This window comes from Microcebus murinus, chromosome 19 (genome assembly GCF_040939455.1).
Source record: "Microcebus murinus isolate Inina chromosome 19, M.murinus_Inina_mat1.0, whole genome shotgun sequence".
Taxonomy (NCBI): domain Eukaryota; kingdom Metazoa; phylum Chordata; class Mammalia; order Primates; family Cheirogaleidae; genus Microcebus; species Microcebus murinus.
The window spans coordinates 21628954-21647486 of NC_134122.1; the positions used below are offsets into that span (position 1 = coordinate 21628954).

The 18533-nt window shown below is 53.8% G+C and overlaps 2 protein-coding genes across 3 annotated transcripts in view; one reads left to right on the plus strand and one right to left on the minus strand.

Annotated features, from left to right (window-relative positions):
* Positions 1 to 18533, minus strand: part of CHLSN (cholesin) — a 129742-nt gene that overhangs the window by 27762 nt on the left and 83447 nt on the right. The window lies entirely within an intron of this gene.
* On the plus strand, positions 126 to 14349 carry GPR146 (G protein-coupled receptor 146). Its single transcript, XM_012759168.3, has 2 exons — positions 126 to 264; positions 12845 to 14349. The coding sequence occupies exon 2, from the start codon at positions 12869 to 12871 to the stop codon at positions 13868 to 13870; it is 1002 nt and encodes a 333-aa protein (XP_012614622.1). The 5' UTR covers positions 126 to 264; positions 12845 to 12868; the 3' UTR covers positions 13871 to 14349.

Below are 18533 nucleotides of genomic sequence, written 5' to 3' on the forward strand. Positions count from 1 at the left end.
CCTCTAAGTGTCGCAGGGCGGAGCTGAGGCGGGGCCAGGAGAGGGGGCGGGGCGAGACCGGCTATCGCTGCGCTCGGGGGCCAGGCGGGGCGGAGCTGGGGCGGGGCCAGGCCGGCTATCACCGCGCTCTGTGGCCGGCCGGGGCGGGGCGGCGATCACGTGTGTACACAGGGTCTGGGCGGCGTGCGCGCCGTGCCCAGCAGCTCCCGCAGCCCCCCGAGTTGCAGCCAGTCCGCGACTGCGTGGGCCGCCGCCCAGCGAGCGGTGAGTGAGGCCCCGGAACCTGGGTCGGGTTGGTCGGGTGAACCATGGTCTCGCCCGCGGGTGCTTGGCCGCTGCCCCGTGGGGCGCCGTGCCCTTGCGGGAGGACCCTGTCCATGCAGGGCGCCCTCCGCGAACCGGGCGGGGCGGGCGCCGGGTCATGAACCCAGGAGGGCAGCGCTCTGCTGCCGGTGGCCAGCGGCCACAGCTCCCTCCAATGCCTGGCAGGGCACTGCGCTGATCGTATGCTTTAGAGTCGCTGTGATTGTAGCTTTCTGTCCTTTTTCATGATTAACCATTTTTTGGAAGTTTGGGGACTGTGCCTACATGTCTAGTGTGTCATATCTCTTCAGATGACAGCTGGTAGGGCACAGGAAGGCTCCTTCAAAGCTTCAATGGAAGGCAATGTCCTCCAGCCTCCAAAATGCCATATACCAGCAACAAGAATTAATACTCTAAAGGAGATAAGTCAGTAAACTAGGCATTGGTCTGAGTGTCCTGCTGTAACTAGTCATGATGGTTTACCTTTGCTATGCATGCTATGTGGCAAACCTGAGGATAATTTTATATTTGCTGTCTGGAGCAGCATCTGTCATCTTTGATCTCCTCCTTATCCACGAAGATGTACTTATTTGAGATCTCCATTCCACTCTAAATAATCAATTCCTATACTAACTGAGCAGCATGAAGCTAGCTTTAAAGGCCTCTAGAACTTTGAATAAAATGGTCTGACCATGTTCCCAAGCTGCTGGTACATAATGGTGACAAGATACTCTACTGCCCTAACTGGGGCACTGTGAGAGTAAAAGGAGGCCCTGTTCGTAATCAGACCTCCTGTGTGGCCACACTACCCACGACCTGCTGTGCAGCTCCTTAAAGAGCTGCTGCAATGTCCAGCCTTCCCAACCAAATGAAGAAGATTTCTAAAGATAAATGGCATTAAAAAATAGTTGATATTTTTTGAGTTCTTATTGTGCCTTTTTACTGATGGGACGCAGGGCCCAGAGCAGTGGAGCCCGTGCTGAGCCACACAGGTGCTCATATCCCTGTGTTGTTCTGCCTCTCTGGAGACCAGGGGATGGATATCCTGAGGATAGAGGAACGCAGAGTTGGGGCAGAACATAAATGTAAAAGTTGGCTTGGTGTCCTTGGAACTCACACACTAGTAGGCTGATGAGAGAGAAAGTTTAAGTACATCCACCTAATGTGGGCCATGTGGGGTCTCAGGTTAGGATGTAACCTGAGATTACGGATTATATGTATTTAACAAACACTAAATGGCATACTTGCAAAGATCTCTGGCTGGGGAAGTATGCTTGTGTAATTTACAAGTAGGAAGAGGGACATACTTCTCCCTCAGGAAGCTGCATCCATCTCACAGCCCCTACAATGTCGTTTGAACTCCTAAAAAAATAACTACCACCTGGCCTTTAATGACCCAAACACACTGTTGAAAGAGACACACTAGGGCCTTGCCTTGGCGAGAGGGCATGTGCAAGCACACAGGACGCCCTGGCAGTCTTGTTCTCTTTAAATAGCTCTTCCCAGGCAGGGCAGCTCCTCAACCTTCCAGGGCTCTCGCCAGCCCACTTTCCAGTTGTGGGCTGCTGCATCTGTCCACAGGGTCTCAGAGGCCCAGGACCCCAAAACCCCACCCAGGTATCAAAGAGCAAAGGGGACCAGTCTGAAGAGTAAAATGGTAGATTTTCTCTCTAGTCTGAGGTGGCACTGAGGTACAGAACCCACAGGAGCAAGTGGTCTGCTCAGGAGCCTCCACATGTAGCAAAGGGACAGGACCAGATGGGGCAGGTGTCCTGGGCACCCCCACAGGTCCATCCTGGGTCCCTTTCCTTCCCACACACCCAAGATGCTCTGCCAGGAGTCCCCCCTTTTAATTAGAACCAGAGTGAACTGAGCAAGCCAAATTTGACAAGTAAAAATAACCTGGCTGCTTCCTCTTTCGGAAAGAACCATCACCATGATAAGATCTGTGGCTCAGCACACTTCCCTGCGGGTAAGACCACACCTAGCTAAATGCTGGGCTAGACCTGGGCCCAGGTGAGGTGCCAAGCCTGCTCAGGGTCTGAAATGGAGACAGTCTGTTCCCAGTCTGGTCCTTGAATTTCTAAGGAAGTCTTTCTTGTTTGTTTCTGTTTTTTGTCTGGTGTATCTAGAAAGGGTATTAGCCTCCAACAGAGTTAGGGAACAAAAAAGCCCAAGTAACTAGTACTCCGTAAACAAAGGATGTGTGTCCCATCTTCTTCCAGGGAAATGGAGCCACAGCCTCTGGTACCAGTGCCCAGCCTCCTCACCGGCTGCAGAACTGGTTGCTTGGTGTTAGTCGCCCCCCCTCCCCTGAGTCCTTCATTAAGCCAGCAACATGCTCACTCTTTTCCATGGAGAAGGAGGCGTTCTCTGTGCATCTAAGCCAGGCTGCCTGATTCACTCTCACTACTCTGCAATTTAGAACTGTAAAAAGCAAAAGCTACAAAAATAAAAACAACCTGTCTATATAATGAACCACTTCTTATCACCCCAGGAAGGCAGGGTGATTGTGATAGGAATCAGTGTGCGTAAGCTCTCCACATTGAAAAACCTATGAAAATATCAGCCTTTCCTGAGCGTCAGGCTTCTAAGAGCTGGATGTTAATTGTCGTCAAAGCCCCTGCCCATTACTGCAAAAGGAAACAAACATTCAGGAGTCATTTTCAAAGTATTGTGATTGTTCCAGAACATTCACCCAAAGTCAAGAGTCTCCTGGTGCACAGCAGGTCTGCTTCACACAGAAACAAGCTACCAACCCCTCAGGCAGGAGGCTGAGTGCCTTCCCTTTCCTTTCCCCACTGTCCTTCTTGGGGTGCCCCGGGCCTTGGGATTGTATGTCCCTATGTCCGTTCAAATCTAAATCTCTCGAGCGGCAAGATCACTGTCTTGGAACAAGAGGCACTTCCTGCCCACCCTGTCTGCCATGCTTTCTGCTCAGTGCAGCAGGGAATTCTGTCACTCACCTTAGGGAAAGCCTTTTACGTCATGTAATACATCCTCTTTCATAGTTTTCACTCAACGGTCAGCCAGGCTCTTTCAGCACAAAGAGAAGCTTCTCTACCTTCAAAGAGCCCCTGGTAGGCAGGAAGGAGGGTGGAAGCAGAGTCTGCAGCAGCATGACTGGCTGGGGGTATGGAGACAGCAGTTGGGAGCAGGGGGTTCCCAGGGGTGCTGATGCCCACAATAAGACATCAAGGATGAGTTAGTGTTTGGCAAGTGGACACGGGGCAGCAAGGACCGGCTCAGCACATGCAAAGACAGCAGTGGAAAAGAACACCCTGGACCCTAACCCTAACTCCAGTGGGCTTCACTCTGTGGGACTGGCATGCTCCAGCTCTGAGGAGTCCTGAACAACAGAGGATAGAATTTCCTGATTAACAGAGGCAAGTAAATAAAGTGTTATGGTCTTAGTGAAACTAGCTCAGCCACCTTGGAATGGGACGGTTCCTCTCTGCTGGCTTTTTGTTTCTGCCAGCTCTGTGCCTCTCTCACACACACACACACACACGCACAGACCCAGTTGCCTTGCAGCTTCCCAGGTGGCAGGCTCCTGCCATCACGCGAGTCACCATCACCATACTCCCCTTCTGTCCATGCCAGACAGCCCATCTCCACTGGGATCACTCATGAATTTAGCCCTGGATTTTGGCAGAGTTCACTGCATTGCTTACAGAGATTCACTGTTAACAGGGCTGGTTTATACCATTGGAGGCTCTTTTTAAATAAGGCATAGGAAGAAAGATGTTGCCATCTCACCATAAAATGCTTCCAACTGCCAGCCTGGATGTGGGCCACCCCACTGTCGACACTGCATATCACTGCAGGGTGCTCACAGTGGAGAGGAGCCCTGCACAGAGGCCAGCACAGCTCACTCAGTGGCACAGGGCCTCGAGATGTTTCCACAAATTACAAACCAAAGAGAACTAAGACCCTTGAAGAAGGTTCTCGTTCCCAATTGCACGTTTCTTTGAAGGCAGTGAGCACAGGCCAGAGCAGCGAATATTTATAGTCTGGTTTAACACTAGTGAAACATCAGGAAATTCATTGTTTATGTTGTCACCAAAGCCCAAACCCAGAACACAAAGACTTTAATGCTTTGCAAAGCCTCTGCAGCCTGGGCGGTGAGCTGCCCACAGGGTGTGGGTTCTGGGGTTATCTCCTCTCACGTTGGCCTGGCTGTGACGGCTCACACTGCTGTCATTCCCACCACCCCTTGGCTCCCTCCTCACATGCGTCAGTTCAGGACTCTGAGCGAAAGGTCACAGAACAGCTTCCTCTGCCTTAATGACGCTGGGAGGCGGCTACAGGTCTGCATCCGGTTCTCCTGACGCCAGGGCCAACCAAGGCCTAGCAAGTGCGGGCACCCTGTGTGCCCTATGGAACTGATTTATTTAATTCTGCTAACAATCTCATGAAGAGTTCCCTACACTTGGAGAAACTGAGCCACAGGTACAAGAAGTTACCTGTTCAGCTAAAGGCGCACAGTCTATGACCAGTAAGCCTAGGACACATGTCCTCGCTGCCTGGCTCCAGACCCTGAATTCCTAACCACTTCCCACACAGAAAGGCTGGGGAGATGTGGGTTTTTTAAAGCACTTTATCCCCGTTGATATTATCCACCACTAACTCAGTTCTCCCTGTAGACTGCAGGACACGCGCCAGCCTAGCAGCAGTGCAGTTTATTGCCTGCTTAAAGTTCCTTCATATAGGGTGTGATGAGTTAGACTAGGGGTCAGGTTGGTGTCTCAATCAGAACTGCTTTCTCAAAGTGAGCAAACTACTTAAGGACTGGAGTTTCCTGGTGTTAAGCACCTGCTGCACCTGGCTGCATGACACAGACACAGAAGCCCCTGAAGTCCCTGGTGAAGCCCTGGCTGGGGCTGTGCAGCTATGCAGTGGTCTCTATTCCACCCCCCAGCAGGACAGCACTGCACTGCTGGTGGCTGTGGTTCAGGACATGCCACCTCTTTCCAGCCCCTTTGGGTAGCCAGGCTTGGGCAGGGCTCCCCTCCCTGTAGGCTGCACTCTCAACCCACGTGACTCATCATCAGCACAAGGGCTGACCAGGGGCTCCTTAGCTGGCAAACCTAGGACCATGGAGCATACTAGCCAAGTGCCTCAGGCCATCTGATGGTGATCTCCAAGGGAAGTCAGCTGCTTGAAGGGCTTGTGGTTATCAATTAGAAAAACAGATCCCCAAGCCATTTGCTGGGGGCTCAGAGAACAGCAGGGAGCCATCTAACCTGGGGTGGGCACATCCATGGATTTCCTGTCTAAAAGGACAGCTGCTTAGACGAGCTGCTCAGGCCAGGGTGGGCCCACCAGAGGTCTGCCCCTACCAGAGGTCTCAGGCCAGGCTGGGGGTCACATCCTCCTTGGTTTTCTTTTTCCCCTGAGCCTGGGGCACAGAGCCTGGGCTGATGTCCTGCAAGGGGCCTCATCACACACCAGCACAAGGAGGGGAACAAAGGCCAGCCCCATGAGCAAGTCTGGCCCAAGAGCCCTCTCAGGGCTAGATGGCTCCTCAAGAAGAGGCATCTTCTTGAAAAATAGTAATTGGAGCCCAGTGCAGGGGTATTGGAAGAAAACATCCCCACCTTATTTGTAGTGAATAGCTGTCACCCAGCACATCACATGCCCAAGAAAGGGGTGCTCTGGAAACCGCTAAGTCCACAGAAACTGGGAAGGGACAGGGAACCCAAAGGGTTCCATTCCCTAGGGCCTGACCAGTGGGCCTCAGAGAGATACAACTGCCACCTGCCTGCCCACCGGGCTCTCACTGAGGCCCCAGCAGTGTCAGCAAGGTGTCACCCCACCCCGCTGGGGCGGCTGCATTACCACGCCTCCTGACGGGCTCAGAGGGCCCCTGCAGGCCAGCAGAGCCTGGATGGGCACGCTGCCTCCAGGAGCTTCCTGACCCCTGGCCCTGGCTGTGCTTACCTTGGCCTAGCCTTCCTCTGACACGGACAGCTGCTAGGGTCCAAGAGGCAGATCCTCTGTGCTGCAGAGGAAGTAAGCGCACCATGACGTCCTTATGGCTTCGCATGGCCCCCAAGCTCCATAGGAGCGTTTGGACAGAGAGGTCTGAGCCCTCCCCATCCAAGACCTGGAGGCACACATGGTCCTGATCATTGGCTCTCTCAGGGTTTTCTGTATGGAAGTATCACTTCTGACACCAGCTTTCTGGTGTATGCGGCATCCAGCCCCGTCCCTCCTGCTGCTCACATCTGCTTGGAGACCCTGAGCTGGGCGAACTGAGGTTCTGCGGTGGCTGAGGGGCCTCAGCTGCCTACCCACCACCCCAGATGAGAGCACACCTGCTCCCATGCTCAGGCCACTGTATGCACTGGGGCCAGCCCTGGCCCTGACGCCCTCTCTGCAATAGCCAGGCTGACTGACTACCACTCTGCTTCCTGACTACCACTGGCCCATGAGCCTGGAAGCTAAAGCCCTCTGCATCCACCTAAAGAAGAGGCCAGGCGCTTCTTCGACACTAGCCTCTGGACTGGGAAGTGAGTGGCAGGTGCAAGGCCACCTCTGGCCTTTTGTATGTCCACTTTGTTCTTTGTGAGGGAAACAAGTCACATTCCTATCATTAATTCTTTTACAGGGCCCAGGCAGCCATCCCACCCACCCGCAAGATGCCCAGGGCCTGCTTCTCATAGTACACAGGAACCCTGCTGTCTCCCATCCCGGCCCAGGTGCCACACTATCCCCACAGAGGCCCCAGTGTGCCGTCCCCTGAGAACCAAGGCTGCCCCGCAGCATCCTGAGTCAGCTGCGGACGCTGCAGAGAGGACAGGAGGGCAGGGCAGAGAAGGGCCGGTTCTTGGTGCCTCCTGAGGACGGGCGGGTGCTGATGTGGACCTGGGGCGGGACCTGCTGGTGGGTGGCAGGTCCCAAAGGAATCCTGGGGGAGGGTTTCGGGGGTGGGAGAGGCCAGTGGGAAGAATGGAAGGAAGGTGGCTGGACCAGCCAGCCCGCTGGAGCAGCAGCTCCAGGAGGGCCTGGCCTGGGAGGGTGGGGGCGGCCAGAGGGTGCTGGCTAGGAGCCTGGTGTGATGACAGTCCTCCTGACAAGGGGCCCCCTGGGGTCCCTGATGGCCAAGGGCACTGCAGCAGGTAGCAGGGTCATAGGAAGGTGGATGGTTAGTCCTGCCCTTGGCAGGCAGCTTCCCAAGTGGACATGGGCGGACCTGGGTGCAGGTCAGGAGTGCTCCCCACCTGGGGCCAGGCAGCCAAGAGAGACAGCCCCAGCTCCAGGGTCAGGGACAGCCCTCTCTGTTGTCTTTTGCAGAGAGAGACAGAAAACGAATTTGAGGGACCCTTCCTAGAATCTTGACAAACTCGGACTTTCCAATGTCAGATAAAAAGCCCACTTCTATGACATTAATTTGTGGGTTTTCTCCCCCAAACCCAAATCTCCCACCCCATCCAGTCCCAAGTTCCTCTTTCTCATGAAGGAAGTTCATGGTGAGCCTGGTTAACTGGAAAGACGGCCCAGTCCAGGTTGCAAGTCCCAGGGTGTTCCTCTTCCGAAGCCACATGCCGCAGGGCGGGAAGTCTCAGCACAGAGGAAGTGGAGGCCACAGGAGACTCAAAAGAGGGGGCAGCTCCGCCCATGCTGCCCTGGGGTGGGGGAGACAGGGCAATGCAACAGCAAGTTGGACAGGACAGGACCTCCCATCCCCACAACGTTCTTGGGAACACCTCAGTTATTGTGACCGTGTGTATGTCACTAAATGGCCCCTTAGCAGGAGAGGTGGGGACACAGAAGTGACATGATCTGCTGTGCCCCGATTGCACAGCTTCCACCAAGAGCACTGGCAGCAGCACCTGTGAGTTGCAACCTGCTGCTGTCTGGCCTTCAGAGCCCCGTCTCATATTGGGTCACCCCTGAGCCACAGCCAACACCCTGCAGGTGGAAAAAGTGCTCAGACTGGCTCCTTGGAGTGTGCCTAGGGGGCCCTGCCAGAGCGGCACCACTGGCATGGACGGCTGCTATCAGCTGCATACCTGCCCTCCCTAGCTGCCCTTTACCCTTCACTCCAGCTCCTAACACAGACGAGACTCATTTTTTAACTTTATGAACATCCCCTCCAACACTAGCCCACGAAGCCACCCATCCACAAGGCATTTTGCTCCTGAGATCTCTAACACCTGGTAAAAGAAGGTGCTTCCCAAGGAAGAATGTCAGATCAAAAAAGCAGAGTGTGTCATTTTTAGGCTGAAAGTGAATGAAAACAGGCAGCTTTTAGCTCATAATCTTAATTTGAAATAAAAATCTTTGCATTGAGGGTCACCACCTGCCCTCCCGCATGCCTAGACTGGGTGACACTAGGTGAGCCAGGGCCGCACCAGCATGGGATGCATGAAGGAAATGCTAAGCAGATTTTACCCCATGTGACACTCTCCTAAGAATCGGGCCATTCTTAGCCCAGTGCTGGCCGCCCTCCTGCTCGCACCGCTCAGGACAGGCATTGGCAGTCCAGGCAGCTCCCGCCTCAGCTCCCTGCATCTGAGGGTGCAGATCAGACAAACCAGCCCAGCGCGACTCCATCTGCAGGAGGAACCTGGGGCTGGGTCCAGCCCTCACTGGAACGCTCAGTTTGCGTGGTCAGCTTAGCTCTTCTCCAACAGCGCTGTTACACGCGTGCACAGCGATGGGGAACATGCACGTCATGAGGCTGCAGAGCACACCTCCCTCTTTACTCTAGGCTCTGAGCCTGCCCCTTGCCTCTGCTGCACCTCCCAGAGCTGTTTCCCGCAGGCCAAAGCACAAGCAGCCAGGGCTTCTCTCTCGGCAGACATGCAGTGAGGTCCAACTACTTTGTTCTGTTTTCTACAGACAAGCGTCTATTCAGTTTATTTCCTCAAGGAAAAAGGGATGTGTGACTGAACTTCTCAGGCATGCCACGCATCAGGAGTGGCCACACGGACCTGGGGCAGAAGCACCACAGTTTCTGCCTGCACCCAGCCTGCCCCCAAGGAGCCACACGCTGATCCTACAGCTGCCAGTCCTGCAGAACCTCAGCTCCTAGAAACTGGCTGTAAACAGAGAGAGGGAGGGGCCGCTGTGCCTGCCAAGGGAGGCAGGAACTTTGTGAGTAATTTACTGGAGGAAAAACAAGTGGTGTGCCTGCATCCTGGGGCCTCGTGCTCTTGCTCTGGCACCACGCACAGTGCTGCGGATGTGGAGGCTGCGGGTCTCTGCGCAAGCACAGCGCAGGCCCCCCTGGCTCTCATGCTGCTCTCTGATGGTGTCGGTAGTCCACGGCACAAAGAAACCTGGGACTCCAAATAAAGGTAGGAACCCAGCAGCCAGCAAGGTGGCAGAGGCTGAGAGCTAACCAGGAGGCGGGAAGGGCTCCATGCGGCCTGCCGCCATGGGGACATCTTTAAATGTAAGGGGCTGGGCCTCTGCGAGATCTGGCAGGTGAAGGTGGCCCCAGCCGGACTGTTGCCCTTTTCTAAATAAAGCCAGGGGACAACATGGGTCATGTGCATGAGGGCCCTTCCTCCTCAGATGCCCCTGCCAAACTCACACCCTTTGTCCCCAGTGTGGGAACACCTGGGAACAGCTCGGACAAACCCTGGGGCCTTGGACGCCACATGAGGCCAGGCCAGGCCAGGCTGCTCTTGGGGTAGAGACACTCTGGTCCCTGACATCCACTTGCAGGGGTCACAGAAGAGCACAGTGCTTCCTGGGATTCATGGCCAGTGGGGTCTGGTGAACAATATCCCCAAACTGGGGACTCCTACTCAGCCCCCAGTCACAGCCAAAGCCAAGCAGCGTGGCACGTGGGTGCTGGGAGGCAAACATACACAGAAGACGCATTCAGTTCTCCAGCCCCTGGCCACTGAGGCAGTTGGGTGGCCGAGATTAGGGGTGGGAAAACTGTGGACCAGGAAGGAAAAGAGAATGCAAGACTAGCACCAGCTGCCAGGTCAGCTCAGAGATGGAGGCAGGGATGCCCTCTCCAGCTCCAGGAGGGCAACCACTTCTTACTGCCTGCCTGGTGCTTATGCCATCTGCCCAAGAGGGCTCCAGCCCTGACAGCCCCTGTGGGTGCCACCAGCCAAGCAGGCCAGGAGGTCTGGTCAGGATGTGGCTAGTGAAGGGACAGAAGGCCAGAGAGTAAGGAGCAGCTGTCTAGATTTCAGGACCTATGTCCATGTCGTAGACGAGAGTGAACACTCCTTCCTGGAGTGATGTGACCTGCACACATGGGCGGGCAACCAGCGTGGCCTAAGTGTTAGCACCTTCATCACCACCTGACACTCATCTCAGGTTGCCAGGTGGCATTCATTAGGGTTGTACAACCACATGCCCACTCAGTGTCCTTCCCACCCACATCTGAGGATCAAGGCGAAAGTCCCAAAGGAATTCCCCCATGTGCCCATCCACCTGCTGCCATGCGCCGGCTCTGGGGACATGAAATACGGAGGCATGGGGCAGACTCACAGGGCAGTGCTGCTGTGCTGTGGGATGTGCACAGGCTGCCCCAGAGCATGGTGTGAGGCTCTTGCTCCCTTGGCAGCCCAACTTCCTCACTGTGTTCCTGCCTCGGGGGTCAGGAATACTTGCTGTGTCTGCTGGGATGCTCTTTCATTGAGAGCAGGAGATCTGGCTGAGCCAACTACATTCTGAATGTGAGGTTTCCCCCAAAGAACTGGACGTTCCTGAAGAATATCTGTTCTCTGGGAGTGGAGGGAACACTCTATATTGTGACTTTACCTGCCAATTTCTTGTTCAGTTATGACAAGACCAGGTGTGTGCCCACAGTCTCCCACAAGCTACAACCGACAGACCGCTCTGCAGCTCTGAGGTGCCAGGTCCTGGGCCAGGGCCACCCTGGCATGGGGAGGGAAGCCCCAGGGCCAACCACCCACACTGCCCATCTCTCACAGTGCTGACAAGACCCAAGCACCCACAGGCACCCGGCAAACCACTAAGTTACAGTGTTGGGCCTGTCCAACCTCATCAAGATGTTCACTCAGGCCTGATGGCACCTGCAGAGCAGCTCTGAGCACATGGGACATGCCGAGCTCATCCTTCAGTCCTAGCTCCACATGCTGTGGGCTCTCCGGGGCCATAGTCCCCCCAGGCTCAGCTCGCGTCCATGAGAGCTGGCACAGCTGCTCACACTTGACCCATGCATGCTCCTCTGGGGCTCCCATGAGCCTTCTTGCTCTGCGCAGCAAGTGGTACATGAGCAGGCACATCTCCATGTCCCGCCAGACGATGGCCACATGAGGTGGTGCTCAGCACAGGGTAGACATTCAGCACGTCAGTGTGAGGAGCTGGGGACAGCTAGGTGGGGACAGCTAGGAGCTGCAGCACTAGGAGCTGCCTGGTGGCCTGGAGCACAGGGTGGGTTTCTGGCTCTGAGGAGCCTCCACCTGGTGGAGAAAACTCCCCCCCCCCCCCCGCACTACCAGCTGGTGCTGAGGACCGTGGCGGGTCGGACTGAGCAGGACAAAGTGTAGGATGTGGAGCACGTGCTGACCAGCTTCTGTTAGGAGCGTCCAGAATAAACCACACATCACCCAGGCTCTCCAACAGTACTTCCTTCTGATGTTGATGAGAAAAAAGTCAGTTCCTGGCAGGCCACTGTCTGTGTGGGGTCTGCACTTCCTCCCACAACCCACAGCTGCATTCGGTGCTAACGCGGTGTCCACACAGCACCTGTCTGCCTGTGGATGTGCAAGCCCTGCGCTGGATGGTGTCCTGGCCAGGCTGGTACCTGCCTGTGCCCCGAGCTGCCGGGATAGGCGCTGGCCACCCTTGACCCGGAACTGGAATAAGTGGGTTGGAAAGTGAATGGATGAGTACAAATTACTGTAAAATAAAAGTTTGTAAAGTCTACAATAATCATACAGATGCACAGCAATAAAGGATGTGGTGTGGACGCGCTCAGTGAGCTGCTGTATTTGTGACCATTTGCGGGCTGTGTGGTGGCAGAAGGTGGTTCATGCAGTCTCGCTTCACAGGCATTTGTCCCGATTTCACCCACTACCACCACCACCAAACGCCTCACCAAAAGTTGGCAACGTAAATATTATCTCACTTGTTTTTATTAACCTTTCTTAAATGTGCATGTAGCTCATATTTATTTCAATGTTTAATGTTAGAAGTGTTTGAGGTCTTTACTTAAAAGTCTGGTGATGTTTCTGTGACCAGAAATAAGCCGTAGAAATCTTGGCTCATTACTGTCAATTAGGCTTTCAATATACATTCTTTCGCTTAGTCGCAGTTTCTAAGAGCCTATCGACAGCTTAGCACAGTCACATTTCTCAGGAAGAGGCTCAGGGAGACTCACCGTGGCCACTGGTGTTACTGCAGCATCATAAGCTTTGGCCACAGCAGCTCAGGCCAGGACTTCAGATGCTGGTTTGTTGACTGTGTTCTCTCAGGGCAGACTCTGGTCTCTTGAGCCCCCCGGGCTGGTAGGAGGCCGCCTCTGTATTGCTGAGCCATTCCTGGCCCTGCCCTGGGAAGGGGACATGAGCTGACTTCTTGTTCCTTCTTCCCGCAGAGTCACAGAGCCTCACCGGCTGCCATGTGGGGCTGCGGCTGGTTCAACGGGACAGGCAGGAGTGAGGAGCCACCCGCCTGCCAGGACCTACAGCTTGGGCTGTCCGTGCTGTCACTGCTCTGCCTGGCCGCAGGTGTCCCCATCGGCCTCTGCTACAATGGCCTGCTGGTGTTGGCCAACCTGCATAGCAAGAACAGCATGACCATGCCAGATGTGTACTTCGTCAACATGGCTGTGGCGGGCCTGGTCCTCAACGCTCTGGCCCCCGTGTGCCTCCTCGGCACCCCTGGCTCGGCATGGGCCCCATGGAGCGTCAGCAGCGAGGCGCACATCGCTCTGCTGATCCCATTCAATGTGTCCTCCCTGGTGGCCACATACTCCACCACCCTGCTCAGCCTCGACCACTACATCGAGCGCGCGCTGCCACGGACCCACATGGCCAGCGTGCACAACACTAGGCATGTGTGCGGCTTCATCTGGGGTGGGGCCCTGCTGACCAGCTTCTCCTCACTGCTTTTCTACATCTGCAGCCGCGTGTCCTCCCGGGTCCTTGAGTGTGCCAAGATGCAGAGCGCAGAGGCTGCTGACGCCATCCTGGTGCTCATTGGCTATGTGGTGCCGGCACCGGCAGCCATCTATGGGCTGGTGCTCATTTCGCGCATCCAGAAGGCGGACACACCGCTTGACCAGGACACAGGGAGGCTGGACCCCTCAGCACACAGGCTCCTGGTGGCCACGGTGTGCACACAGTTTGGGCTCTGGACTCCTCACTACCTGACCCTCCTGGGGCACACAGTCCTGGTCTCTCGTGGGAAGCCAGTGGACGCTCGCTACACAGGGATGGTGTACCTAGCGAAGGATTTATCAAAAGTCTTGGCGTTCTCGAGCAGCTTTGTTATGCCCCTTCTTTACCGCCACATGAACAAAAGCTTCCCCAGCAAGCTCGGGCGCCTGATGAAGAAGATGCGCTGCGGGCGCCGGCACTGCGCCCCAGACCCTGCAGGGCTGCAGCAGGTGTTGACGTAGGTGGCCTGGGTCGGGTAGCTGAGCCCAAAGCCCTGGCTGACTCCCTCCTGGGACATAAACTGAAGTTCCGATGGACGCGTGGCACTTTGCTACCCTGGTGCTCTTGCCTGTCCTCTCCAGAAAGAGATGCACCAAGGCCAGAACAGCACAGGGTGTTTTTCCTGAAGTTTTCTATGTTTTTCCTAAAAGGCCACTCTTAGGCCAAGGCTGCGTTGTTCAAAGCAACAGGTGCCTGGTGTGAAGAATCTGCTGTGTTCTTATTAACATGCCTGCTTTCTCTTAGAGATGTGTGCGTTTCCTCTAAACACGCACCCTAAGGTCCAGGTCCTGAGCCTCCTCAACACCGGGTGTTCATGAAGTGATGAGACTCTAAAGCCACTATTTATACTGTATTTGAATTGTTAAAATACTGGATTCCTCCTCATTTCTTTGGTGTCATAGAAAAATGACAAGTATTAAAATGAAGGAAATGCTACAAAGGCATGTTGGTATCTGACTGGGGCTGGCGGGTGGGCTGGCCTCTAGGATGTGCTGTGGGCACACGTGTTTTTTTGTTTTGTTTTGTTTTGGTTTTTTTGAGACAGAGTCTCACTTTGTTGCCCAGGCTAGAGTGAGTGCTGTGGCATCAGCCTAGCTCACAGCAACCTCAAACTCCTGGGCTCAAGCAATCCTTCAGCCTCAGCCTCCTGAGTAGCTGGGACTACAGGCATGTGCCACAATGCCCAGCTAATTTTTTCTATACATATTAGTTGGCCAATTAATTTCTTTCTATTTATAGTAGAGATGGGGTCTTGCTCTTGCTCAGGCTGGTTTCGAACTCCTGACCTTGAGCAATCCGCCCGCCTCGGCCTCCCAGAGTGCTAGGATTACAGGCGTGAGCCACCACACCCAGCCGGCACATGTGTTCTTAACATAGTTCCTGAAAAATGTGCCTGAGATGCAGCTGGTTTTAAACTGGGAATAATTAAGTAGCATGATACTCTCTCCTTACCCACCAAATGTACTTGATACGCCCACGGCCCCCACAGAAACATCACTTCAAAGTGTGTACAAAACTAAAGAGTATAATAAACTGAAGAAAGAAAAATGCTGTTAGGATTTCTAACTTAATGCTAAGGCTGAAAGGGCATCCCTAGGGAAGAGAGGCCTGGATGGCTGGATGAAGTGCCCCATGAGGTCTGCTTGGGAGTGATAGGACAAGCCTGCTGCTGGGCTACCTGGGATGGCCAAGGACTAGCATCACACCTGTGGGAGGCCCCATAGCCTCACCTTGGAGGAGGCCCAGCCTAGCCTGTTCCATTAGGAGCTACACAGATGTTAGCTGTGAGGTGGACCAGGTGAAGCACTCCCTTCTTCCAGACACAGAGGTGTCCCTGGTCTACAAGTGACACAGGTGAGGCTCCCCCTCCCCGGGCACAGAGGTGTCCCTGGTCTAGTGGATGGGATACAGAACTCGCCCTATTTCCTGATCTGATGATTAGAGAAGTTTTCAGAGTTGCTTCTGTCGAATTTTTGTTTTAAGGTGTGCCAGTGTCTCATTCCAACCTTTAAGCTGTAAGCTTGACTTTCCCTCCCGCCACTCCTTCCCAAGCACAAAGCTGGGTGGGAGGTCTGTCTCTCTTGAGGCCAGGGTAGCCTTCCCACCCCCACAGCTCTGTCTGAAACCCTTGGTGGAGAAATGACAAAGTGGCCCTGCAGATTGCAGCCGGCATTGGCTGGCTGGCAGATGCTGTAATCCTCCTCTTACGGGTGAGCAGGCCCAGGGCCAAGGGCAGCCCAGCTCTTTGGGGAGGGCTGGTCTGTGGTGGTGGCATCCTCGTTTGGAACAAGAGACCCTCTTCCTGGCTTAGGCCTTCTAGCACCTTTTGCTCCTGGCAGAGTTCCAGGAACAGGGCAGACCCCACAGCAGGGCTTAGGAGAGGCGCTGGGGCCTCTGCCCAGTTCTTCCATCCAACGGTCTTCCCCTAACAGAGGAGGGAGGGGCCCCAAATCACCTTTTTTCTTTTAAATTTCTCAGTGGCTTTGGGTACAAACTGGCTAATTTCTGGGGGTCTGCTGGGGAAGTAGGAGGGTCCTCGGTGGTCTCACCTCTGGCATGCACTTAACCAGCCCCACCCTGCCCCACTGGGGATGGACAGAGGGGCCCAGTGGACACACCATAGCCAGGTCAGCTCTTCTGGGTAGAGCTCGAGGCAGACGGGCACAGGCATGGCCTCCAGTGCAGATCCTCCCCTCTACCTGGGATGCCTGCCCTCCCAGCCTCACCTCCCCTGCTGCCTCCAGGCCTCCAGCTCCTACCAACGGAAGACAGCTTTTCCTAGGATGCCTGCTCACAGGGTCACAGGGTCCTGTGCCAGATCCATCTCGGAGGGGGCCATGTGCCTCTGGAGCCACCTAACTCCCTGTATGTTCCATCAATACTTCTGCCTTGTCTCAGAAAAAAAGAAAATTTGTACTCCTCAGAGAAGAATAAGGAGTTATTGGGAAAAAGCCATGGTAGACCAAGAGCTCAATCTTCTATATCTTTAAGAGTTTGAAGATACCAGATAGAAGTTTTCAAGGTTTTATGTTCAAGGGTTGTCAATTTTGCTATCAATACCTCTTGACTATTATGATTTAAAAGCTGATCATCTCATTTTTGTTTATCCCCCAAAACCTTGCCATGCTTCATTATTTAAGATTCCAAAAAATAAGTTTAATCTTGGATTTACTTCATTAAAGGTTATAAAATTTATTTCAAGAGACTGGATCTATTGCTAATTGTGGCAATTTTATTAAGAAATTAAACATTCATTCTTTTATAAAAAGCACTTGACAAAGGATAAACCAGGAATAAATTAAGAGTCAAATTATATGTCAAGTTCTTGAATTTAAAACAATTAAAACCAGCTGAAAAATTTGGGGGCCTTCTAATTTCTAATCTGTTGACTCCTCCCCAATGGCTGTACTTGTTTGCCTTAAGTTCTATGAATATAAAAAAAAGAAACTGCTGAAAATATTCCACACATTTGAAACTATTAAGTTATTTGATACTTATTATCCAATTTCTAAATTTTTTTAAATGTGTATTTCTAGATGTGTAAATGTATGACAGAAAACCAACACAAAGTATCATAAAATTGGTCATTTCCCCTCAAATTATTATATAAGCCTCAACACTTTAGTTACTTCCGTGTAACTCCCCTTCACAGAAACAGCATCAATCCAGTGAGCCAGAGTTGATCCACCCGCACAGGCCCTGCACTGCTCCAGACGTCTTCAACAGTGACAAGAACGTCTCAAACCCTGCTGGGGAGGTCAGCCATGAAGGCTGGCAAAGATCCAGCCTCACAGTGCACATAAGTTACTTGCCCAGAAATAAGAACAAAATAATCACTGCCTACACCCGAAGCTTCCAACAGAGGTGGAAGCTCTTGTCTGTCCCCACCCCACTAAACAGGGGCCTGCATGGCAATGGTTGATGTCGTACTACACACAGCAAGTGCTCCATCAATTTGAGAAGGAATAACTGATCATCCAGGAACAAAACATGATTTGAACATACTCCCTCTGTATGAAGAAAGAACACACAGCCTTGTATAAAAGCCTCTGTTGCGGGCCTACTGTGCACCCCACGTGCCTGCCGTGCCTGCCGTACCCCCAGACTTCCTCATGGTGCAGTCTGTGCTCCAGGGAGCAACTGCAGGACTAAGATCAGGAGAGGTAAACGCCAGTGGCATTCAACTCAAGTAAGGCCATTCCAATCCAGAGAATCTTCCTGGTTCTTTTGTGTTTTAAGTCTTTTATCATGGAACTGCCTAGAGCACACAAAGGCGGGAGGAGTGGGCTGCTGTGTCCCATCACCAGCACCATCCCTGTCTCACCTCATCAGTGTCTTCCCTGACCCCTACTGGGAATTCAGTGGATTTACAAAATTCTCTGGATGCCTGCTCCTCAGCAGGTTAAGGGATCCCTCCCAGAACTTGCCAGAAGCAGCAATCTCCCCTCACTGAATGGCAGTTTAGTGAGAGCCACAAGAACTCCTATGGGGCACAAACTCCCACCTGCTGGTGCTGGCTGTGCTCTTGCAGCTGAGGTCAGGAGGTGAAGAAACAGACCAGGCCTGCCTTGCCCGGCTGGCTCAGTTCATAGGCGGCTGGACCAGTCTGGATCCAGAGCAAGTGCCTGACCTGTCCTCTGTGCCCTTGCCTGGGCACCTTCCTCCCGCACCTGGTGGCCCCACGTGCAGCCAGCAGCCCCATCCTGCTGCAGATTCCACTCAGTTGGTCAAGAATGAGCACGGGCCTGACGCTGCTGGCTGGGTCTGGCCACCAGGAGTTGGCGCCTGACACCCCTACCCAATGCTCTTCCCAAACAGCGAAGCTCTGGGGGCTGGAGGGAAGCGTCCTGAGACCCAGGCCCGGGATGGGCAGGCATGGGCAGGGCTGGGCTGCCACTCAGGCCAGGTGATGTGCTCTCCACTGTTCTGGTCACTGTTCTGGTTTCTCCTTTCTTCTGCTACCTACTCATCCCTAAGAAATGAGACTACTTTTACCTGTTTGGGGAGTTTACGTCATCATTCTGCTGTCCTGTATACTGCAAGTACACTGTATCAAGATTCACTCAGACATTCTGCTGCTGACAGACATTTGGGCTGTCTCAGTGCCTGAGATATGCCCCTCTG